The sequence below is a fragment of the Miniopterus schreibersii genome (genome assembly GCF_964146895.1).
Source record: "Miniopterus schreibersii genome assembly, chromosome: 16".
Taxonomy (NCBI): domain Eukaryota; kingdom Metazoa; phylum Chordata; class Mammalia; order Chiroptera; family Miniopteridae; genus Miniopterus; species Miniopterus schreibersii.
In genome coordinates, this window is record NC_138116.1 from 11,068,446 (window position 1) to 11,092,447 (window position 24,002).

The 24,002-nt window shown below is 50.8% G+C and overlaps 1 protein-coding gene across 3 annotated transcripts in view; it reads left to right on the plus strand.

Moving 5' to 3' along the window:
* Positions 1 to 2,025: 2,025 nt before the first annotated feature.
* The window catches only part of YPEL2 (yippee like 2), a 56,130-nt gene continuing 34,153 nt past the window's right edge, over positions 2,026 to 24,002 (plus strand). The window contains exons 1-4 of one of the 3 annotated variants that reach the window (XM_081161218.1): positions 2,056 to 2,208; positions 2,960 to 3,075; positions 15,680 to 15,873; positions 20,634 to 20,947. In XM_081161218.1, the coding sequence (XP_081017344.1) occupies positions 20,831 to 20,947 (117 nt within the window). In that variant the 5' untranslated portion in view covers positions 2,056 to 2,208; positions 2,960 to 3,075; positions 15,680 to 15,873; positions 20,634 to 20,830. Of the gene's footprint in view, positions 2,209 to 2,959; positions 3,076 to 15,679; positions 15,874 to 20,633; positions 20,948 to 24,002 lie in introns of all 3 variants that reach the window. The other 2 variants (XM_081161217.1, XM_081161216.1) reach the window with 2 other exon arrangements.

Below are 24,002 nucleotides of genomic sequence, written 5' to 3' on the forward strand. Positions count from 1 at the left end.
ACAGGATATGTGTCTGCTGTCCTCACACATTCTCCATTGGCCTCAGCTTCTCTCCTCTCAGTAGATATTCAGAATGTGTCCTAACATCCAAGTCAAGCAGGAAATTCTGCACATAATGGGCCCTGAGTAAATGTGTACTAAGGGGCAATTAGAGGTGCTTGCTTTCACAGAGGAAGAGAAGAGGCTTTTGCTGCTTTATTTCGCCTACAACTTTGTTTTACTCTCACTTAACAACTCAGGATGTTTGACTCTTTTGACTGGGAGGGACTGTTACCAGGCTTCTTAAATATTTTTTGTTGACTGGCTGGCTCCTTCCCCTGCATACCCGCAGCAGGCCTGCAGGGGTCCTCAGATCTCTCTCTCTGAATCACTGCGCCAGGCCTGTCCTCTTTAGTTAACATTATCTTTTATTTAAACAGAAACAGTAACCACCAATCTTGTTACATAACATACCAATATCCTAAGGTTGTTAAACTAATGTATCTACTGTTGGGGAGTGGTAACCTGTCAACACAAACATTAACTAGGAGAATACTGCAGAAACATTATAACAGGTTTGGCTTTCTGGACCTACTTGGAATTTTGGAGCTGGAAGGGACTTTAGAGATCATCCTATTTCATTCTTCCTTTTAAACTGTGAAGACCAAGGCCCAGAGAGAGAAAGACAAGAGGCATTTGCCCAAGAGGCAGACTAAGGCTAGAAATCAAGCTCTTGATGATCTAAAGAATTCATCACACTTTCTTCGATTAAGGATTTAAATATTAAGCCTGTCTGTTTCAAGATTCTTTCTTCTCTCAAAAGCTTCCCCCCCCCAAGTTTATCAATTGTGAACAGTGTCTTGATACTCCTGCTTTTACTGAAACTGAAAGTTTGAAACTGATACATATGTACAATACTGATGTATTTGAGGTAGTTCTGGTTTTTTTACTAACATTAGGACTAGATTCACACCCAAGCATGCAACGTGTATTAACTGAATATAATTTGAATGCAGTGTATATTAACCGAATCAAATATATTTCAAAGGCAGCAGGATGGAGTTGTGGGTGAAGTTGGAGCCACCAGGAGGTCCATCCCGGTACCATTCTCATTTCTGGTCTCTGAGGAATCACAGGAACCTCAGCGACCAAGTGAAAAGGCTGGGCTGCTCCTCCCCAGGCCCCCGCCAGCATTCTTTTTCAAACTGACCTGTTTTCCTGCAGGGAGACTGACCCACTCCACCCACCTGGTCCCTCCCTGAATTTCCTGACTACCCCGGGCTTATTTTTTAACCTCCTGTTCCTTGAAAAGCACCACCCCACTGACCCAGAATGTGGGCTCCTCCCCTGTGGTCACGGATGCACCTCCTCTCCGCGGGTTACCATCCCCATCTCCCCCTAAAAGCCTTGGGAAAGCAGCAGCAACAGGGCGCAGGGCGCCGTCCAACTCCCCTAAAGCCCCTTCCCACTTCGAGCCTGCAGAGACTACCGCGGAGCAGGACGAGGGCCATGGCTTGCTTCCGAGCAGGGCCTGCGTGGCCAGGTCGGGCTGGCACCCTCTTACTGAATTCAACTGCCCGGGGTCCGAGGGCCTCCTTAGTAACTTAGGCTCTGGGCTCGGGATGGCCAAGGTGTGAGGAGAGAGTTACTACCTTGGACTCCAAGCAGAAGCGCTGGAAACCTGTTCTCCCTGCCCCAGGCTCTGGGAAGCCCAGTCTTGACCTGGGGACAAATCCCAAACCCAAATAAAAGGTCCCCTCCCAGGCGCTGAGAGCCCTCCCACCCTCATCTCCCTTTCTTTCTCCCGGTTCCCCGGACCAGTCGCGGGTTCGGCGGCCGGAGCCCCGCGGGGCCAGACGGGTCACTCGCAGCCCTCCCCGCACCCCAGCCCAGCCAGGGCAGAGGGGTGGGGGGTGGGAGGCAGGGGAAGCTGGGGGCGGAGTTCCGTCCTTCGCTGATTGGTTCGCGGTGGGTGGCTGCGGCCGAGCCCAGCCAACCCGCGGCGTGTTGCTATGTGCTGCGCGGAGGGGATAGGCGCGGGGGCGCGTCCGTCACAGGGCAGCCCCCAGCCCGACCCGGAGGGATGCGGAGTGGCGGCGGCGGCCGTGGCGGAGACTGTGGCTTTAAGAGAGCGCCCGGAGCCCGGGAGCCAGCCGGGCGGTGCTTCGCTGCGGCGCATCCCCGCGGAGCCGAGCCCGGCGCTGGCCGGACGGGGCAGCCTGCTGCCGGGTAAGCGCACCGGGAGCGCGGCGCGGGCCGAGCGCGCGTGGGCACGGGGCGCGCTGTCAGCGCGAGCGCCGGCCCCCAGCGCGGGGCGCCCGTCCCGCGGCCCCAGCGGCCCGACCGCGCGGAGCGCGGCGCCTTCTGCCCCGCACGGCCGAGGCGGGTCGGGCGCGGGGTCTCCGTGGGGGCCGCGGGCGCAGGGGGCGGGGAGCCCGCCGCCGGGGCCACGTGACCGGTTTGTTTACAAACACTGCTGGGCCCGCGGAGGGAGCCGGAGCGGCGGGGGGCGCGAGGGGCCTTCGGGTCGGGGTCCGGGACCTGTTGGGGGGACTGGGCGAGTCTGGGGTGGCGATTTGGCCGAGGGCACCGGGAGACGCAGTCGCTGCTGCTTCCTTAGCGTAGCGCCGTGGGTTCGGACGTTTTCTGTCCCGGGTGACGCTGGCTGGCTGCCTGCTGCAGACTGTGGGTGCTGGAGCGGCGCCCCGGGGCCCCGCCGGTGGGGGGCCGGCCGCCCTGAAACTCCGGGCGGCGCTCGCCGGCCCCGCGCCGAGGTGGCCGCAGCCGAGTTCCTGCCCCGCCGCCTCCCGGCGCCTCCCCGGTGCCCTTGCCAAGGGGCTGGGCGCGAGTTCGCTCCTGCCCCGCGCGCGGAGGGGCCTCTGCGGCGAGCACCTCCCGGGAGCGGCGCCGAGGGGCAGCCCGGCCGCCCCCCGCTTCGGGTCCGCGCTCCGCTGACCTCTTCTGGGTGTCTTTCCCCAAGTGGCGGCTCTTCTCCCGTTGGAGGCCGGGGGAACCACCTGTTCTTTTGGACCCAGCCCAGGAGACTGCCACCTCCGACTTCACTCTCAGCTTACAGTTGCCTAAGAAGCCAAGCGAGTGAGTGGCCCCCGTTTTTCTCGGTTCTGTGCGGGCTGCTGTGAATGGCACGTGAAACTGCTTCAGGGCTTTGCTGGGGGGCAGGGGGGTTCTGGCCTCCCGGTGGATTTGCTTTCCTGGAGCCTCCAGGCTGTTTTCAGGGAGCCCTTGCTTCTCCTGAGTCTGAAGGCCAGGGCAGCTAGGTAGCTGGCTGGCCCTCCCTGCCTCTTGCTTCTGGTCCAGCAGGATGTGCAGGATGGGGCCCTGTCCTAGGGCGCTGGGCAAGAAGAGGAACTGCTGCCCTGTGTCCTACTTGCTCACAGGACACTAGTGGTGCAAGGAACCTGGTGGGGTGGAGCAGATAAGCGGCCCCCCCCCAAGATAAATGTGTCACTGGCTTGGGTGGGATTTGACCTCACAGGCTTGGTGGTCTGCGGGGCTCCTGATCCTGAGAACTTGGCCTTGTGATCAGGGGCATTGGATTTAACCTTCCCTGGCTTTCCTTTGGCCTAATCAGCGCCGCAGGCCTGCAGGCGTGGGCCCAACCTGACTGTCCATCCCTTCCCTCCTTGCATCAGCACTTAATACTGAGGGCTGAGTCTTGCCCTGGTGAGGAATATGTTAATTCTTCTGGACTGTGATATGAGTGGCTGCAAGGTTGTTTTTGTTTGTTTTTTTTTTTTAAATCTAGGAACAGGTCCAGCCTGAGGAGAGTTGCGCAAACTTCCCTTTGACACTGTCCCTTGTCCCCGGCTCCATGATAAGGGTGTCCGGTAGGAGTAGACACGGGCCTTGGGCTCATCCCCCACCTCAGTTAGGTTTTGCCTTATTTAATTTAGGATTTGATAACAGCATTCCTGGGATCTGTCTTGGTATCTTGTGCTGGAACTGAAATCAAGAAGCTTGGAGTTTGTGGTGGAAAACAGAAAATTAAACACCATACACAAGAATACGCTTTTCCTTCCCTTTAGGAGAGCCGTTTCCAAACTCTGAGTGGGATCCACAGTGAGGGATACATTTTATACCATGGCACTGAGGTCCAGACCACAATAAGTTCCAGGAAACAGTTGCCCTTACTACCTGCAGTGTGCTCTATCTATAATTTTTGTCTACTTAATTAAAAAAAAAAAAACACCCAAAAAACAAAAAAACAACAACTGCTGGTCATGACCCATTAATTTGATTTCTTGACCAAATACCTCATGGCCCACAGTTTAAGAAACATCTCTCTAGGGCGGAGTTCCTTAAACTTAATGTGTATAAAGATGACCTTGGTAGTGTTTTAAAAATGCAGTTTGCCAGTCCACTCTGGAGATGTTTATTCTCGGTGGGGCACATTTTAAATAAGTGGGCCATGAGATTGTGATGCAGGTGGTTGATAAGAAACCCTGACCTAGTGGGAACTAAGGGCAGTGAACAATGAAAGGCATTAACGTGGGTATGAAGCGTGCACAGCTGTAGTCAGGTATGTGGCCCACACTACGCAAACGCAAGATCTCAGCTGCCAGTCACAGTAGCCCATATCGTGTACTTTGCTTTCAGCTGCCATGAAACTCGGCCATAAGAGAGAGACAGCCTTTCCCTCCTAAACCCAGCCTCACCCCCTTTGAGGGCTGCTGTTCTCTGCTCTGTGCCACTGGATGTTTTTGGGTGTGTGAGGTTGGGGTCATGAGTTGTGTGGATGAGTTGTTATACTGTTTACAGATTGTGTGAAAATCATCACTGCTTTAATGATTTTAACGGTTTGGAGTTAGCCACGCAGTCATTGTCCCTTGGATATTAACAAATGGCCAGCAGAAGAGGTTGATTTTGTTTAATATGTGGGTACTCCAGGCTGTGTAGTGCGAGGGAAGGGCAGGCTGATGTTTTTATTTTTGTTTGGAGGTGGGGGGGTAGCATCAAAGGCTTGTCTGTCAGCAGTTGTTAATAAGAGGCACAGTTCCCCACCTCCTTGCCTGCCTCAGCCCTGGCTCCCGCCTGCGTGTGGATCTGTTACTCGCCCAGTCTCTGATGCTGTTCTCTCTCCCTCTACCTTCAAGCACACACACACAAATCTGATGCATTCATATGGTGGATGCTTGCTTCTTAGTTACTGTGTCCAAACGTATTGGTAAAAGAAGTTTCCTTGAATTAAAGCTGCAGTTTAGCTTCAAAAAGAATCTTGGATTGTCCAAGTTCAAATTCAGCTGTGGTCCCTTCTGCCAAAGGTATGCCTTATATGGGATTACTAACTGTAGGATTGTTGACATTAACTTTAATAATGCTCAGTTTTGGTCAAGCAGCTCACACGGAGAATGTTTAGTCTTGAGCCTATGGGGAAAAGAAAGCAACAAAAGGTTGGCGGCGGATAGGGTATCCCAGGTTAGGAAAAGCAGAGGGAAGAGGCGTGGGGTGCGAGTCAAAGGGAGGGTGAGGATCCGTTTCCTTTGTGTATTATGGTGGCGTTTCCCTAGGGCCGTGGACCAAGGCCCTGGGTGCTCTGACAATTGCATTCAGCTCTGGAAAAAGGAGCATCTTTTTGAACTTGGGCCTCCAGTGATGGAAAGCCAGGGCCTGCAGGCTAAAGGTGTTTTGTTAGAGTTGATAGTTTTCAGCGATACTATCCTTAACAAAACAAAAGGTGATGGTAATTTACTTTCATCCTAAAGAACCAAACGGACCTGAATTTCCCTGGGAGCTGTGAATATAGCCCTGGGAGGTTTAAAAGTAAATTGGATTGCTGCTGCTCCCGGGTTTACAACTTTCCAATGGCTGCCATTGCCCTTCAGTCATAATCCAACTCCTTTCCCTGGGGGCCCTCCGCCCTCCCCTAACCAGTCCTCACCTGGCCTACTGGGCTTCTCCCCTATCCAGGCTTCACCCCATCCAGGCTTCACCCCTATCCAGCGGCCCCATAACCTTTCTAAAACTCCGCAGGTTCGTTTAGTCCCTGGGCCTTTCGGTATGTCATCTTTCCAGGCCTTTCATCCAGATTTTTGCATGACTGGCTTCTCTCACTTGGGTCTCAGAGAGCCCCTCCCTGACCAGTTATCTAGAACAGCTCCTCCCCTCCCTGCCCTTCAGCCTCTCTTAAACCCCTTAATTTTTTTTTTTTCCAAAGACCTTTAATACCATCTGGAAATACCTTGGCTACTTGATGGCTGGGTTACCCACTGCCGACAGTGCCTGGCTTGGAGTAGCAATGGGTAAAATAGCTACCTGTTGTTGGAACGAACAAATGAATGAGTGGCTAACAGCCGAGGCTGAGTTTCTAAGTGTAGGAAAAAGCGCGTGGCACTTGGTGTCAGCGGTTAGTGACAACATTGATGTTAATAGTTAGAATCCCCCCCCCTCCGCAGGAATTCCCAATCCATTGATTTCGGAATGGGCAATAAGAGGTGAAAACTACCGAAGTGTCGACATAACCAGGAAACCTGTAGAGAATTTTTAGGAATTTATTTGAACCAATTACGGCGGATTACAAGAAGGTGGGGGAAAGCAAGGCTGGGACTGGGTGACAGGGTAGCTAACGAGATTAAGTGCCCTCTTGAGGGTGGTTCTTTCAAAGGAATGTTGGCCTAGATCCAGGGTGGGGAACCTTTTTTCTGTCTTTTTTGGATATTTGTAATATCATTCCAGGGCCATACAAGATTATCCACGTAAAAATTAGCTATGAAAAAAGCTCCTATATTTATTGCATTTCGAGTCCCGCCTGCAATTGCCTCGGCAGGAGGGCCAGCCCAAATGATTTCTAGGGCCGTCTATGGCCCGAGGGCCAGACATTTCCCACCCCTGACCTGGGTGCTCAGGAATAATGGACAGGGCTTGCTTAAGGCGAAGATAAACCTTTTACTAAAAGAGTTATCTGTCTGAGGTGTGACTGCCTGTTAGGAATTTATGCTGAGATCACCCTGTGAGGTGACTTTCTGGAAAAAAACCTGTTTCATCCACAAAATCTTAAATGTGTGTAAGTAAATGGAGACTAAGTATGTCACTTAGATCTATCAGAACTGGAATGGAATTTAGAAATACGCAACTGTAAATAAATACCCATATGGAAGAAGTAATACTTACAGAAGTTTTTGGAAGGAAATGTTGTCTACTTGTTCCCCTGGCCATTCCTTTATCCCTGAATTAAGGCAGGGCAACTGAAAGCTCTCGACCGGGGTCATCTGTCTCTGCCCCTCCAGACTGGTTTTTACTGCGATGAGGTGTCCTGCCGTTTGCTTTCATGGAGGGGCACTGCCAGAATGAGCTGTATATAACATGATACTCCATTTCTTATAAGGGTTTATATTTCGATGACTTAAGCTGCAACTTTAAAAAGTTAATTGGAGCCCGGCCGGGCCTAGCTCAGTGGTTGAGCGTCAACCTAGGATCCAGGTAATTGGGGTTCGATTCCCGGTCAGGGCACATGCCCGGGTTGTGGGGCTCAGTCAATGACTCTCTCATCGATGTTTCTGTCTCTCGCTCTCTCTCCTTTCCTCTCTCTGAAATCCAGTAAAGATATATTTTAAAAAATAAATAAAATAAATAAAAAGTTAATTGGAGAAATTTCTTTCAGAATCAAGTTCCAGGAAAAGCTTTGCCTCCTCCGAGGAACTGGTATGATTTTTCTTTGGACAATTGGAAATTTACAGCTGATCACGTTTCTCTTTTTGTTTTGCCTGCCAGGAAGCACAAAGCCAAATTAGTGGCTTGAATTTAATAACTGTAGGGCCCTGCATCCTAACCCTTTCCTGGTGTTAACCTTGTCATTTTTATTTTCTCTGGTTTCAAGTTAATAATTTATAAGTTTTTATTAATTAGATGTATGCTGGATTGGGTATTAAAATCCATTTTAGGTATTACATTTTAGCGACATAAACATTGAGGCTCAAATAGGCAAAAAAGACTTAAGACACAGAGCTAATTAGGGCAAAGCACACACTATAAGCCATACCTTTTGTTTCTTAGGTTGTTAGGCCCAGGGCTCTTCCTACTCCTGTACATTCTGGAAAAATACCAGCTCCTGACTAAAACCTAACAACCCATAATGTCTCAATACTAGGCAAAGTCTACCTCCTCTCTGATAGGGCAAAGGAGCATTCTGCTAGTGAGGTGCTACCTTGCCACCCACATCCCTGTTTCCTGGTTGAGTCAGCAACGCTGTGCTCTCGTCTCCTGAGCTACAGGGCAGCCAGCCCTCCCCTGAGGTCTTGAGAATGTGGTGTGTCCAGACTTAGTGGCTTTGATCTGAAACTAGATTGCCAGCTCAGAATGAAAACACCCTCTAGTGTCTGGAGTTCTCAAGTCTATTTGTTAGATCTGCAGAGAGGAAGGCTTGATATTCTGATGGCAGATGGGTGCCCCTGAGGCTCAGACAGGGTCTTCTGGGTGTGAACAGCAGCTGGGTTTGGTTGGACTGAAGAAAGTGACTTTATTTTAAAGTGGCTTTATTTTATCTGATGTGAAATTTAGTTATAGAAAATACTGATCTTGTTTTGTTTTCCCAGGGTGTTCTGGTTGGGAGTACCTGGGGCAAGAGAGCGCAGGCTTGGAACGCATCCTGCCTGAGTCAGGAACATTTTGATTTGTATTTTGAGTGAGAGGAGAGGAACCTCTGGCCTGGGGCTGAAACTCAACCTTGAGTTTTGTTTTATTTTCTCGGGTAATAATCACTGAACAGATTTCAAATATGGCCCCTGCCCCTAAGAGCAATTCAGGCCCGTGCACTAGTTATTAACCAGAATACAGGTAGCGTTTAACGTCGTCAGGCTCAGACAGAAGGGTAGGCATTTTGGGGACAGGGCTGTGAGGAATGAAGATTTAAGCCTGTGGACACACTCCAGGGGGACAGTGTGTGCAGAGCCACAGAGCTGTGGACAGAAGAGGTCACGTGTGGGCATCGCTCGGCCGGCAGCTGAGGTGTTGGGGGCAGGACCCTGGGCTGTCGCCACAGTTCAGAGGGACCCCACGGAAGTGGACTGTGGCTCCCATTCCCAGTGGGACGAAGACCTGTGAGCAGTGGCTCGCTGACGTAATAGGCGTCCTCTAAAGTGAGGCTGTCCCGAGGGCTCCTTCATCCTGGCTGCCATCAGATGCCCAGCCCGACCAGCCGGCCCGTGTGGCTCGGTTGGTTGAGCGTCTGTCCCGCACACCAGGAGGCTGCAGGTTTGATTCCTGGGCAGGGCACCTGCTGGGTTTCAAGCCTTGTCCCTGGCGAGGGACACATGGCAAGGTGGGGTGGAGGTGGCAGCCGATCTATGTTTCTCTCTCATCCATGTTTCTCTCTGCACCCCGTCCTCTCTGAAATTAAATCTTTAAAAAAGAAGTTCTAGCTCAACCAGAGATGTACACAATGAGAATGTTCAGCCTGGGGAATCTAACAAAAGCAGGCATGTAATAATCAAAAGCGGTATTTCCCAGGTTTTTCTAAGGCAGCCGCTCCCACACGTGTCAGACAGAGGTCTGGGCATCGCTGGGGTGGTTGCTGTCCCTCAGAAACCAGCCCCCCAGCAGCTTTGACCTTTGGCCTCCTTTCCCTTACTCTCTGGTTTTGTCGCTTCCTTTCCTTGTCTTTTGTTTGTATGACTCCCGTGTGTGTCATCCATTCTTTTACCACTTTGATCCTTGTCTGTGCTTCCTTCAGGATTCGAGGGGGGAGAAGCATCTCATGCATGACTGCAGCCTTAAAGCCAAATAGCCCATTAGCAGGAAGACACTGAGAAAACGAGCTTTTTCTTGTGCCTGGTCTGTTGACCCACCACCTGGTGCCATTTGTTTTCTCAGGTTTCTGCAATTGAAAGTTGTAGCACTGAGCCAACCCTGAGAGCAGTCTGAAAATGTTTTAAGAGAACTTAATGCCTTTGTTTTTGCATTATAATTACTTGATTTAGACACTCTCTCTCTCTCTGGGAGATACTCTGCTTATTGCTCCAGGGGGCTCAGGAACCTGGGATGTACAAATTCAGACCCAGCTCTGGCTTGGCTTAAGTTGAAGAATTCACCAGGGGTGGGAGGGTGAGGTCCCAGGATTCAAATGTTGGTTCTGGTACTTTCAAACAGGTAACCACAGTCGTGCCTCCCTCCTGGGGTTGTGGTGAAGATTAATTGAGATAATGTGTATGTCAAGTATTTGCCCCCTCCTGGGCCCATAATAGGAAATGAATAAATTGTAGAGTCCTGGAGGCTTACTGACTGTTGCTGCAGGGCCTTAGGTGACTCTTCCCTCCTCCCCTCACTTTCCACCTTTCAACCAAGGCTTTGTGTGTGTGGTTTTTTGTTTGTTTGTTTTTGGCTCTTACTGCCAGCCAGACTTTGGGCTAGGTAGGAGGGGTGATTAACCAGTCCTGGTCTCCGGCCAGCAGTGGTTCACAATCTACTGGGAAGACTGACCCATAAACAACTAGCGCTGTGGAGGTTTCTCAAATTACATGAAAAAGCTGCACTGGCACCATGCACGTCTGCCCTTGATGTGCCAGCATGAAAGGAAAAGAGGCTGTGATTCTCACTAAAATCTGCCTGCCATTCCCTTAACAGGAGAAATCAGAAATTTGCTCTAGATCAGTCTCTCTCTCCCCCGCCTGCCTCCGTTTCGTCTCCTTCAAGAAATGGCAACACTGGGTGACAGTTTAATAATTCTTAGAACGAAATACATCCCTCTTTGTCCTGGTGAAGGCCGGGACTTCAGGCTTTCTTTTGAAAGTGCCTCTGCCCTTTCTTTCTCTTGAGTTTTAAGTTTAATTTCCAAATTCCAATTGTGGAAAGGCGGGGAGCCCAGCCACAGATGTCAGAGTCTAGAGTTTTGGATTTATTTGAATTGGGAGATTAAAAGCGGGAAAGCCAAAGGCATGCTGACAGCTGAACAGTGAAATCGTATTGGCAGGTCGGGGATGGATGGCTTGTAACTAATTGGGGCCCCAGCTGTGCCCTGGGGGAGCAGCAGTTAAAGAGGATTCCAGGTCACACAGTGCCCATAGTCCAAAGGACATTTGTTTATTTAGTAAATAATGTTTGATATTTGAGTGGGTGAGACACAGGTGACAATCAGATAATCACGTCAATAAAAATAAAGCTACAACCCTGCAAAATGCTGTGCGTGTGGAATAGAGGACCTGACTTAAAGGGGGTTGGAGGAGGCCAAGGGGAGGGTCCCCTGGGGAAGGAACTTCTGAAGATTGGCCACATCTCTTACTTTGTTTGCCAAGATGTTGTTTCCTTGAAAGATCTGCTAAATGGTGGTTTCACATTGTACAGTAGTTCAAGGATAGCCGTGTCTGGGGGCAGAGCAGTGGATCCGATCCCTCTCTGGGTCCCAGGTCATGGGAAAAATATATTTGTTTCATTTTAACCAGGATTGTCATCTCTGAGCCTGGCCAAATAGAAATCGAAGGACTGATGCTGAGGGCCGCAGCCTCCGGGGGTTGGAGGAAAGGGGCGTATCTGGCCCCATTTCACATGTGGAATAGACGCAGGGTTCACGGACCCCTTTCCTTCTGGGCCCGAACCACACCTGACGCTTCATTTTTCTCTAACTCAGTCATTGAGCACAACAGCTCAGACTGTCTAGGGCTCTGTGGGGACCACCCTGGGAGAAAGAAGGTTCCAGGGTTGGCAGTCTGAGGGTTTCTCTAGGGATCCAGAAATCAGTGCCGGCCTGGGGAGGGTGTCTCGGGAAGCTGCCCCAGGTGGCATATAGAGATGGGGTGAAGGGCTCGGGAAGGCGGCATGGGGAATGTTTCTGCCATCAGACAACAGCCAAGTAAATCCATCAGAGGTTCATGGGGTGCAGCTTATGGGAGACTCGGCTCCACAGAACTGAGCCTTAGATTCCTGCCAGCCCTAGTGAGTTGATGTCACGAGAGTTTGCTGCCTTTTGAACTTTGTGGAGCATAAACAGTATGTGAACCCCATGTCATTTATGTCCAGGATTAGATTGATTTTTAAAAAATTTTTTTCAGAATTGATTTTAGAGGGAGGAAGAGAGAGAGAGAAACATCAATTTGTCATTCCACTTACTTATGCACGTATTGTTCCCTCCTGCATGTGCCCTGACCAGGATTTGAACCTGCAACCTTGGTGCGTCGGGAAGACACTCTAACCAGCTGAACTACCCAGCCAGGGCCAGAATTAGAAGTTTTAAATGTCCTGGCTAGGGGAAAAGTGTAAGTAAGGAGATTTTAAAATATCAGCTTTATAGAGCAGCAGGGTTTCACGGCTGGTCATTCATTTTATCCAGTTAACACTTACCAAGAATCTCCAGTGTGCTGGACGCTAGAAGTCCTGGGCCAACCCTGGTGGGAGGTGGTAAAGACTGGACTTACGACTTCAGCAAGTTCTGAGTCTGGTAGGGAGACAGACACAGGAACAGTGTGATGAAGCCATTGGGGGAGGGGTGTAGCATGCCAGAAGAAGGGGGCCCCAGCTGTGCTCTGGGTCTCATTCGACCTGGGTATTAAGGCTCGAGCAGGCGCTTCCAGCAGAGAAGCTAGGTGAAGGCCATGCAGAAGGCTGAGACAACTCGAGAGAAGGCAGCGAGCGAGCTCGGTCTGCTGGGGAAACAGGTTTGGAGTGCGATGGGAAGGCGATGAGAAGATAAGCCACCAGGTTCTTGGTGCCACCTGAGGTGTTGGGCTTCGTCCTGCAGGCTGCTAAGAAACCACCGGAGGTTTTGAAACTTGAGAGAGAGGTGATCAGATTGTGTTGTATAAATAGAATTCTAGAATGGGCTGGAGAGGTAGGCGCTGAGTCAGGGAGTCCAGTTAGGAAGCTGTCACAGTCGTTCAGGATGAGAGGGGACAGGGCTCACACGGTGCTGCTGTCTGTGACCCTGAGGGTGGCGACGGGAGGGTGGACTTCAGGCCCAGAACCAACCACCCAGGGGACAGATGAAGTATGGCAAAGAAGGAAAAGAGAAATAAAAGGGTGTTTTCTGCTTGGGCATCTGGGCCCCCAGGAGGAAGGAACAGAATTGGGAGGAAGGTGATAGGAACCAGGGGGAAGGAGAAAGGTGGTGTTGGCTTTGGTTTGGACGAGTGTATTTGGATGTGCCACCCTGGGCGCCAGGCAGAGAAATCCCTGTGAAAGGGACCCAGGTTTCAGGAGCGGGAGGCAGAGGTTTGGAAGACTTGAGGGTGTGGATGAGTGCACAGTGGGTCAGGGCATGGAGGGAGCACCTCCGAGGAGGAGGAGGGTGGAAGAAGAGCAGCCAGGGAGGCGCAGGAGGCGCGGGAGGAGGCCCCCAAGGGAGAGCTTTAGGGAAAAGGGGCCCACGAGAGAGCTGAACGCAGCACTGGGGCCAAATAAGTGTTCGCATTCAAAAGTATTAGTGTTTGGGCTTTGGCATGTTGGAGGCTGCCCATATTTTTGTTACTCAAAAGCCTGGTTGTGATAAATGATATTCATGGAGCGTTGCCAGCAGGCGCTGGAGCTCTCCCATTCCTCCGAGAGGCTGCCTCCCTGGATCCAGCCGGACCGTCACAAAGCCACCATGCTCTTGGGCTGCCCTGATTTGACCCTATTAGACTCCTTTTTACTGCATTGCCCTTTGGGGTGTGTTACTCCACCTGTTTTAATGGAGGGACAGTCTTGCAAGAGGGGTACGTGGTGGGAACTTCGGGGTGCACTGGGGATCTTGTCCACTGGGTTGTCCATTGTCTCCTCCAACCACCCATGGGAGAATGTCTCTGAGAAAAATCTGTATCCTGAACAACCAAGATTGTTCCATCTTATAGGAAATATAAACCACATAACTGCTGTTTTCTATCCTGCCTTGGTTACCGGGGAGCTCAAAGCCAGATTTGCAACTGAAAGGCAATAAGTAGTTAGCAACGTAACAGCATGCATTTCTATGTCCTAACTCTTTTTTTCTCTTTTATTTCTCCTACCCTAATTTCTTAACCTATTGTAATCGTATTGCATTGTTTATATTTTGTAAGCCAATTTAAATCTTTTTCTGGGAGCTAGTGTTGTATGAGAAAGGGAAGGAAGCCACAAATGCACTTTAGCCACGTGTCCTTGGTAACCTATCTTCAGACAGGTAATCTGGGCTTTCTACATTATTATTACGTGTGGGGGGTTTTAATACGAGAAAGTTCATTTCGAAAGTCACAGAGGTTGGAGTGAGCTGTAGAAGAAATGGGCTCAGGAAACAAGTTACAGAGACAAAAGAAGGGCCCTTGGAGCTCAGGAGAGAAAGAGAGAGAAGGGTAAAGGTAACGGGCCTGAGGGGACACGGAGGGGAACAGGAACAGGAAAGGCGCAGCCTTGCTCCCAAGAGGGAGAGCGCCACATTATTTTTTTAATGAGATTGCAGAAACAACCCAAAGAGATACCCGATCTTTTCATAGCCAGCTAGCAACAGCTATTTCTATCTAATATCTAGTAAATTACATGCAAGCTTCAGGATTTTCGAGGGGCACTGCCTTTTTTTCTATGCAGATGTTCAAACAGATGCAAGCCTCACGTGGGGCCTCCCTGGGCAAAGTGCTGACCTAAGGGCCATGTGGTAGATGCATTGCTGTGCTAACAGATGTTGTTGCAAAGGCACAGTTTGGCAGCCATCTCTGAGCAGATTCTGCGAGACCGGCGTGTTCTGTGACCTGGCTGACATCGGGGTCTTAGCAGAACGAAGGTGGGAGGCTGGACACTCTGCTCGGGGGCAGGGTTCAGCTGGCAGAGACATCATTACAACATGGAATCAGGACTTTGAAAGCTGGGGGAATCCTAAAGATCATGTAGGATTATCATCTGACGGATAATCCCCCTGAAGCCAAGACGAGGCCCCATACCCAGGATGGAGATGGATGGTTGTTTTTGTGTATGAAGCAGAGTGGTTTCTTGAATGTCCAAGCTGGTTTTTATTATCAACTAGATGGATTTGAAGTACCACCTGGGTTCAGAGCTGTGACATGGGGAACTATGACACGTGATTTGATTTTCCTGTGTGTCTTTGCACGTCAGCTTCATGTCAGTTTTAAATGACCACAGCCTTTTCTCAACAATGTGAGGACTGTATTTTTTTTCAAGATTTTTAAAAATTGATTTTTAGAGGGAGAAATGGAGAGGGAGAGGGAGAGAAAAACACATATCCGTGTGAGAGCAAAACACCAATTGGTAGCCTCCTGCACACCCCCTACCTGGGATCGAGCCTGCAACCTGACCAGGAATCGAAACAGAGACCTTTCGGTGTGTGGGATGAAGCCCAACCAGTCAAGCCACACTGGCCAGGCTCATGGCAGTATTAATAAGGGCATTTCAGCATAGTTCTCACTAGGAGTTCCATCCTGGGATGAGTGGAGGCAGTGCCGACCGCGGGGGTAACTTGTCCTCTGCGCTAGGTGATGGAGTGGTCTGTTGTTTGGAATGACACAGCAGTAGTATCAGACAGATCCCCAGCTGAGCCACAAAAACCTTAAACCACAGCGCACCTTTGAGTGGATTAAGTCAGGCCCTAACCCTCTAACCACCATGAGTCAACCCCGGAGACCAGAACACTGCTCCATTCGGGCCTTGTGCATAAACAGTTCCTGTGCTTTTTCATGCTTGCTGGTGAGGACAGTGACAGCTAATCAGGGTTATTGGGTGCTATCCACGGGCCAGGTGCTGTGCTGAATGCTTCACTTGCATGATCTCATTTGATTCTTTTGTCTCCTCTGTGAGGTAGGCACTGTTGTTACGCCCTCTTCGGCAGCTTGTCTAATGGTGAGTGAGGAACCAAGACGGAGTTCCAGTCCATCTGTCTGAGATCCGGCACTTGCCACTGGACGACACTGCCACCCACTCAACCTAGGAAGACTGGGTCCCTCTGCTCCCTGGCCTGGGTTCAGGATTCTGGTGAGATCAGGAATGGGGAAGGAGGTCAGTCCTGGGATAAAGGCCGTCCGTAGCCGTTCTGTCTCTCTCTCTCTTTTCTCCCAGTCCCAGAAGTGGCTGGTCTGTTCCCTTTCTACCGCAGTCACCTGCTTATTGCCTCCGATCAGGGCTTTTCTCTTTCCTCACGATGGCGGAAGAGAACTGGGTTATTCAGTGTCCCTCCCACTCTCCTGCCCTTCAGAGCTAGCAGAAAGCCCGCTCAGGCTGCCTAAGAGTTCCCACAGTAAGCAAGAGATGGAAAAGTTGGGAAATGGTTAAGCTGTTATCCAACAGCCATATGTATTTAACCTAGACCCTGCAAATGCAAAGTGGGCCTAGATGCCAATGACAAGTCTTTGTAGGACTTAAAAAAAATTCACCTGTGGCCCAGAAGAACCATGTTCTGGGCATCTCAGCACAGGATGTGAGTGGGGAATATGGGAGGAGAAGAGGGGTTTTGTGTGCCCTGTGCTGCTGAGTTCAAGGGGTACAGAAATGACTAAAGGGTGATCCCTGCTCTTGGAGCTTCTCTCTCGTAGAGGAAACAGGAAGAAAACAATAATTTCACTTTCAGTAGGTTAAGTGTTAAGATAGAGGTGAGCCCAGAGGAGGGGCCAGTAAGCCCAATGCTGAGGTGGCATTTGAGCTCAGTCTTCATGGGCAAGTAAGGGCCTGGTGAACAGTGGTGGGAAGGGTGTGCCAGGCTGAGGGAATGGCATCAACAAAACTTGCAGGGGTGAAGTGCAAGTGTGTGGTGTATTAGAAGGGACTACAAAGAGTTTGGTTGCTGGATCTGAACACTTAGGAGAGTTCCTGACACACGGTTGACCCTTGAGTGTCAGTTCAGTGAGTGGAGTACAGAGTATGAGCTGGTGGAGATGAGTCTGAAGCTGTTTATGGGTGTCAGCCGTTTATGGGTGTCAGTGGTAGATGGTGGTCAGTGGTCATACACACTTAGAATTGATTGCATACTAACTACACACCAGGCGTATATGCTGAGTACTTTATATGTATTAACTTAGGAGAATCTTCCTCATAGGACTCTTGTGAGGATTAACTATTTTGTGATGAGGATAGTGAGGCCCAGAGAGGTTAAGTAACCTGTCCAAGGTCACACAGCTAGTCAGTGATAGAACTGGGATTTGAAATAGCCGAGCCTGGTTCCAGAACCTGCCTTAACTACTGCCCTGTATTGCCTTTCTGAAGGCCGTGAGCGTGATGACATGGTCAAGTCTGCCTTTTAAATAGTGCTGGCTGAGATGCAGAGGGTAGATATAAAGGGGGAAGGAGGCTTAAGGGCCTGCCAGGGCTGTGTGCCAGCACTGTACGTACGCACGTACATCATCTCATTTAATGCTCATAGCCCTGAGTAGGTTGGTGCTGTCAGAGTTGGGGAAGCTGAGGGTCAGAGTGGCTGAATAACTTGCCCCAAAATTGCTCAGCTAGAAAGGAGTAGAGCTGGTTTGTGATTCCAGAGCCTGTTTCTTTTGCAGGCAGCCTTTGCCTACCCTCCACCAAAACACCCCACAGAAACAACACACCTAAGATGGTCCCGTCCTGTGGTTGGAGGTGTTACTTCCCCTGAGTCGCACCTTCTCAGTTTCTGTGGCTGTGTGTGTGTCAGGACTGCCTGGCTTCACCCAGCTCCTTCATGGCTTTCCTGAGGCATCCATCCCTCTTACCCCCCATCCTGGGGGCGCGCAGAGGTTCTGTGCCGAGTCCCAGCTGCAGCTGAGACCCCTTGGGAAGCCGGCCTGTCTGTCAGGTGAGCCAGCCAGTTTCGGCGTGAGCTCCCCATGCATTTGGCTCTCAGAGTCGTGTATGGAAGGTCTTTGTTTTTAATCATAATAGTTCACATATTTTCTTTCCATGCTGAGCAGCGGGAGCCAGCTGGGGGTGGTAGCAAATCTTCCTTTAATTTCCACTGTGATGGATTATCACTTCACTTAAAGTGGTGTTTAATTTGTACGTGTGCCCTAAGGCTTTTAACTATAGAGCTCATTTGATTACTATTGGAAATCAATGGATTTCACAGTGTGTTCAATGAGTTGGACTTAGGAAGCTCCATGGAGCCTGCACAGCCCCATTAACAGGTACCAGATTTCCCCCAAGAGGGAAGAAGGCAGTGCAGGGGCTTTTCCCCCATCCCTCGCTGTCACGTTTCCTCTCTCAGCCGCCTCTTCTTTCTTCTCAGGTACGACCTTTCTCGATCGTGCTTCACATTGCTTTTCACTCCCCCCCGCCCCCCCGTTCCTTCTAGTTTGCCCTGTGCCAGTTGAACAAGATTCATAGTTCATCAAGACACGTTTTCTTTCCTTCCTTGGGGCAGGAGTCAGCCTTCGGTGCCTGTGCATTCCTGTGACAGAGCAAGAAGACGGTGGCTGGGGAGCGGCACAGCCCAGTGCCCGCCGTCGGGGCTCCCCAGGCTTTCCCCTGCTGCCCTGGGGTTGGTTCGCCCCTTGTCTCCTCAAGCTCAGAGCTGTGGCATGTGGGGTGGGGTGGGATATGGGACATACGTTGACCTCAGACTATATAGATGCTTATGGCTCAGAAGGTGGCTTTGGATACGTTTTGGGATTCAGATTTGAAGCCGAGCAAAACCAGAAATCCCTGCCGACGAACTTTTTTTTTTGGGGGTTTCCTGCAGAAGAGAAGTGAGAGGAGAAATAATTCTACTCTGGGGAAATGCATAACTTAGAAGCCGGCTGCGTGCGTAAGAAAACAGACCCTGTGGCTGCTCTATAAACCCAGACTGGCAGCCAGGGCTCTTTGTTTCCTTTTCGTCCGTCGTTCCCTCAGTGTTTGTCTAAGACCGAAGGGGCCAGCGCTCCCCACACTCCCCACGCTCCCCACGGCAGCTGAGGCCAGGGCCAGCAGCGTGGCCTTCAGAAGCACTGGCCTTGGGCAGGCTGCCTGCTCGCATCCCCTGCCTGTCTTTCCTATTCCTTACCCTGACCCATCACCCCTTCCTTTCCTGGGAATACTGTTCTTCCTGAGAGTGGGACAGGAGGACTGGAAAGCTCAAGGGCACTTCAGGAAACCAAGTACCCCAAGTCGGGTACTTGGCTCCTTCGACCCCCTGTGATACTTCAGCACAGAGCAGCATTGGTCTCCATGGGCCCTGGTTTTACCCACCCCCCGAGTGTGCCCAGGGGGAGATGAAGGGGCTCTGGATCCAAGGGCCATGTATCTTCCTGCCTCATCTCCTGTTATGTCCAGGCCTGCCACTGGGTAAATCAGTTCTCACCTCTATATTTTCAGGAATTTTTATACTGTTCAGTTTAACCTGATTTTGCACCTTTAAAAATAGACGGTGCAGGGAGGACATTATGCCTGGGCCCCTACAGGTCTGAGTTCTTTTAATAGTTGGACATCTTGTGGATGTGGAGCCTGCTTGGCTCAGGGGTACACGAGGGACACTCAGGATAAAGGGTAGTGACCACTGTTGTCCACCTGTCTTGTGCTGGTGGGTGGTATTGACCACTCGGAAATACGGAGCCCCAGGGGTCTAGTGTCCTTCCGTGACTGCTGTGGGGGGAAGGAAATCAGGGAGGAGGGCATCTCCCCTTCGGAAGATTGGATTCCAGTGAGGTTTAGAGAAAAGAGAACTGCGATTTGCAGGCTTTCTCTAGACATCCAGGTGGATCCCAGACATAATCCAGCAAGGAAGATTGGTTTTGTTTGTCTTCCTCCCTGTCTCTAAATAATTTTATCTTCAAAGCATGACACAAGTGTTAATTAACGCTCTGGCTCTCCTTGGAGGTAGGCAAGTGGGAACACCACCCCCGTCAGTGAAGCTCAGGGGAAATAGGCGGGTCCCGAAGCCTTGGGGGTGAGCCTGGAAAGGCAGAGTGAGTCTTAGACCCTGGGGCCCTCGGACCTTTACTTAGACATACCTTGGGAGCCACCCCACTGTCTCAATGTCCTTGGTTCCCAATAGAAAAAATGAGCTGAGGTTCTGGTGGGAGAGAGATTTGGGACTGTGGGATGAGTAATGCGAAGTTTGAGGGTTCAGGAGGGATTCTGGTAAAATTCACTGTCATTGTGAGTTTTAGGTGCAGGAGTCTATTTCATTGGTTTTATTTATTCACTTGAATTTTTTTTAATTTTTTTTTTTAATGCACTAAGCATCTACTTCCGGGCAAGATATGGCAAAGGGACTTACTTCTCCCAAAAAAGCTGGCCAGCCACGAGGAACCTTGCTGGTTGGAAACTTGACCCTTTGTACCCCATGCTTAGTCCATGAGCAAAGGGCAGTGCAGGGTTTATTGTCTCTGCAGGTGGGGGTTCATGTGTCGGAGGCTTCCCGGCATCTGGAAGTAGATGAGAAATCCAGGTGTGACTGTTGATGTGGTGACTCTGGAGGCTGGCTTTCTCCTTTTAAATTTACTCCAGCCATTTATCTTCGTCAGCTCAGGACAGGGGGCCCTTAGGAGTCCTCTCCCAGGGGCTAAAGGTTGCACATCTTTAAGCGTGGCCTTTTCTGGGGCTCCCTAGAAATGTGATCATGCCAGTTTGCTGGATGTCGGTGGAGGGTACCTAGTGACTGCTGAGAGCCCTGAGCCTCCAGCTCGAGAAAAGCAGCGGTTCTGGGATCTCCAGTGGTTTCTTTCTCCTACATGGGGCATCTTGACACAGTGCAAGAAACAGAAGGGGGTTGTTTTGTCCTATAAACATTTCCCTCTTGGTGGCAGTTGGACTTTACTTGCTTTGCAGGAAGCCCAGCTCCATCAGCTAATGATATTCCCCTTATCTTGGCACCGCAGGCTGCTGAGAACCAGCCCGAGACCTCTGTTTGAGGGTCCTTCCTCTGAAGACGTCGCCAGTGTGTGGAGCCTGCCCCACACCCACCCCCTGCCAAACCACGGCCTTTACCTGTGTCTTCCGCTGTTTCCCCTGCGACCCGTCCTGTGGGAGTGCCTCGTGGGCCGCCCCGGAGTTCACCCCACGCTCAGCGGCGCCAATGGTGAAGATGACAAGGTCCAAGACTTTCCAGGCCTACCTGCCCTCCTGTCACCGGACCTACAGCTGCATTCACTGCAGAGCCCACTTGGCCAATCACGATGAACTCATTTCCAAGGTACAGCCCCCTGCAGGCCTGCCTTGCCTTCCCTGGGGGAGGGCACTCCCTGTCCCTGAGGCTGCAGAGGGTTACAGGCTCTCCCAAAGAGCCTGGGGTCCTGGGGCTCCATCTTCTATCCAGGGAGGGCTGACCCTCACGGCTGTCTTCATGCAACTGAGAAATAACCGAGCTGGGGGGAGAGCGTGCTAGCTTAGTTTGTTATTTTGGAAATTAGATGTCATCCCTGTTGGAGGCTGCAAGGAATGGCAGGGAATGGCGGCTGGCAGGCTGCTGGGGAGAGGGGCTGGGGAGGGAGTGGAGTCTTTCGCTTGGCTTGCTTGGCTTAGGTTGGCAGACGAACACCGTCTAGAGTGCTGCCTGCCTGGAAAGAGAGTTCGAAGAAAGCTGGTGGGGCCAGGATGTCTTGTAGCAGGGTTTTAGCTGGGATGAGAGAGGTCATTGCCTTCCAAGATCATGAGACTGTTGACTTTGGGGTGGGGGGAGACCAGAGTGACTTGGTGAAGAGCTGACTCACTGGCCTGTGGGGACCTTTACAGCTTTTACATGAGGAGACACGGCATGGCATTTGATCCCAATCAGAAGAGAAGATGGAACCCTATTTTCAGAGGAGCCTTGGCAACTGCTTCCTAAAGTTAGGGGTGAGAGTGGGGCGGGGGGGCTATTAATAAATAGATAAACCCAACATCTCCCTTGTGCAATCCAGGAACTGGCTCCTTCAGGCAGCGCTCTCAGGGGAGCGACTTCCCTGCTGGCCCTCGGTTCCCAGGGGCAGAGAAACTGGTTTTACCAGAGTCTGCATGACAAGGAGAGATAGACCACAGGGGACTTACTTTTCGCCTTTAAAAAACCTCCTTCCTCAGAACCTGTGCTACGTGCCATTAAAGCAAGGGGGAAAAAGAAAGAAAAAGAAACAAACCTTTATGCAGACCCAGACTAAGTTTAAAAAACCCAAAAAACTGTAAGAAAAGGTGGCATCGCTTTCCCTGCCTCTGGCCTGGGAGCCCCAGCCAGAGAGGGATGAAGGAGCAGCAGTTCTAGACCAGTCGGTCCAGCTGGCCGGTCTGGCAGGAAGTGGGGAAGCTGCCCGAACGACCACATCTGTATGGGGATCCTTAAATCAGGACCGGGGACGGACCTCCTCCTGCCAGGCCTGTTCCAGGGTCTAGGGTTACCGCAGAGGCTTGAACCCTGGAGCCCTGGAGTCCGGCCCACTTTTCCTTTTCTAGGTCCCTGCCAGTTTCTCTCCTTGATGCTGTTTCTGTTTCGGCCAGCTTATAGCTTCCTCCCCTGTCACCTAACCCATCTTGTCTCAGAGGCCTTGGATCTTTCGGGACCCCCATGAGTCTGGAAGTTTGGATGTGGGGAGGCTGTGTCAGGGAGGGAAGACGGGACTCAGCCCTCTTTGCTTTGGAAGCATGCCTGCTAGCTTGGAGGGAAAATGTGAGTTGTCCTATTTCTGAAAATCTCCAGAGAGAGGGGAAGCCAAGATATTTTTTTAATACCAGGAAGAAGTGCTCCATATTGTAAGAAATCAAGGGGCCCGTAAAATGTGTTTTAGCACCTTCTCTGCACTAAAAACGGCTGCTTGACACTTTGACTGTTATCTCACTTAACCTTCATAAGAAGCCTTTAAAGGAGGTGACATTAGTCATATTTTATATGGATGGAGACGTTGAGAGTTATAAATGTTGTCCAAGAACTCAAATCGGAGGCTCAGAGAAGAGAGAGCAGTTACTCTGAGCATGTTCAAGAAGGATTCCTGGAAGAGGTGGGCCCCCTAGGATGGACCGAAGCCAATGTGGGGAGACGGTGGTGGCCTCCACAGTTATGTCTCACCTCCGGCCTGGTATGCACAGTCTTGGATGGCCTGGCAGAGCCTACCTTTTGAGTTAGGTCTCCTGCCAGTTCCTTCTTTATGTACCAACCACTTGGAACTAAGCAGCAGTCCCTGAGTATGCAGATGGGAATTTCAGGCTACTGGGCCTCAGCCAAGAGCAGCCCCTTTTTTGCACCTTCCCCTCTCCCAGGAGCCCTCACCCACATTACACCCCCTTCTCCACCTGGGGCCCTTTCCTACTAACTTCGTATCTCTGGGTCAGAATCCCACCCATGGCAAGAGCTCAGCAAAGGATCGAAGGAATTAGTGGATGGATGGAGCCTGAGCTTTGGGAGAAGACAGGTGTGAGCGAGAGAGGTTTTGTTGGCCTCATGTGCTCTTTCCTGCGCCTTTTGGGGCAGAAAGGCTCATTCACAAATCCAGGCCAAAGTCAGCACAGGCTTCAGTTTCATCGGCCACAACCAGTGCACAGATGGGGAGCATTAGAGCCCGATGATTTAAAGAGTTGGGTTAAATGCCTGGCTGTGGGGAAGGACTGAGGGAGCTGTGGCTGGCATCGCACAAAGATTCCTTTCTTTTGCTCCCCAGCCACCCCCGGCGTTAAATAATCTATAGATTCTTATGCAGGTCTGCTTAAGGGAGAGATCATTGCCCCAACCCCCTCCTTGGAAAATGGGTCTTTCTCTTAGTTTTGTTTGTGTCTCCCGTTTAAGAAAGTTCAGGGAGAGAATGTCTCTCCTGTTCTCCCCCTCACATAATCTCCTATGTGGTTTCAGAAGCTGCCCAGTGGGAGTTGGGCGCTGGGAAGCAGATAACTGGAGCAGTGTAATTAAATGATACGTTGTTCTTGTAAGGGAGCCTTTCATCTGGAAGCTTGACATTCCATTGTTTAGTCTTTATAAAAAAAAAAAAAAAAAAAAAAAGGCGAGTCTGCCTTCATTAGGGGGAAGGCGACACAAAGGCCCAGAGAACTAAAGCCCAGAGTATAGGGCTTAGCAGAGAACTGAAGGCGAGATCAGGACTTCGGGCCCCCTTCCTGTCGGTGTGGCTAACCCCCCGTGGAAATGTGTGGTTGTCAAGGTGTAAACAATTAGGGCTATATTGGCATGTGGTGTAAAGGATCCTGCACTGTGTTCCACCTTCCCAGCTCGCTCTAGGTCCCCAGAGGCCTGGAATCAATGGTCCAGCCTCTGATCCCCAGCCTGGCTAATGAAA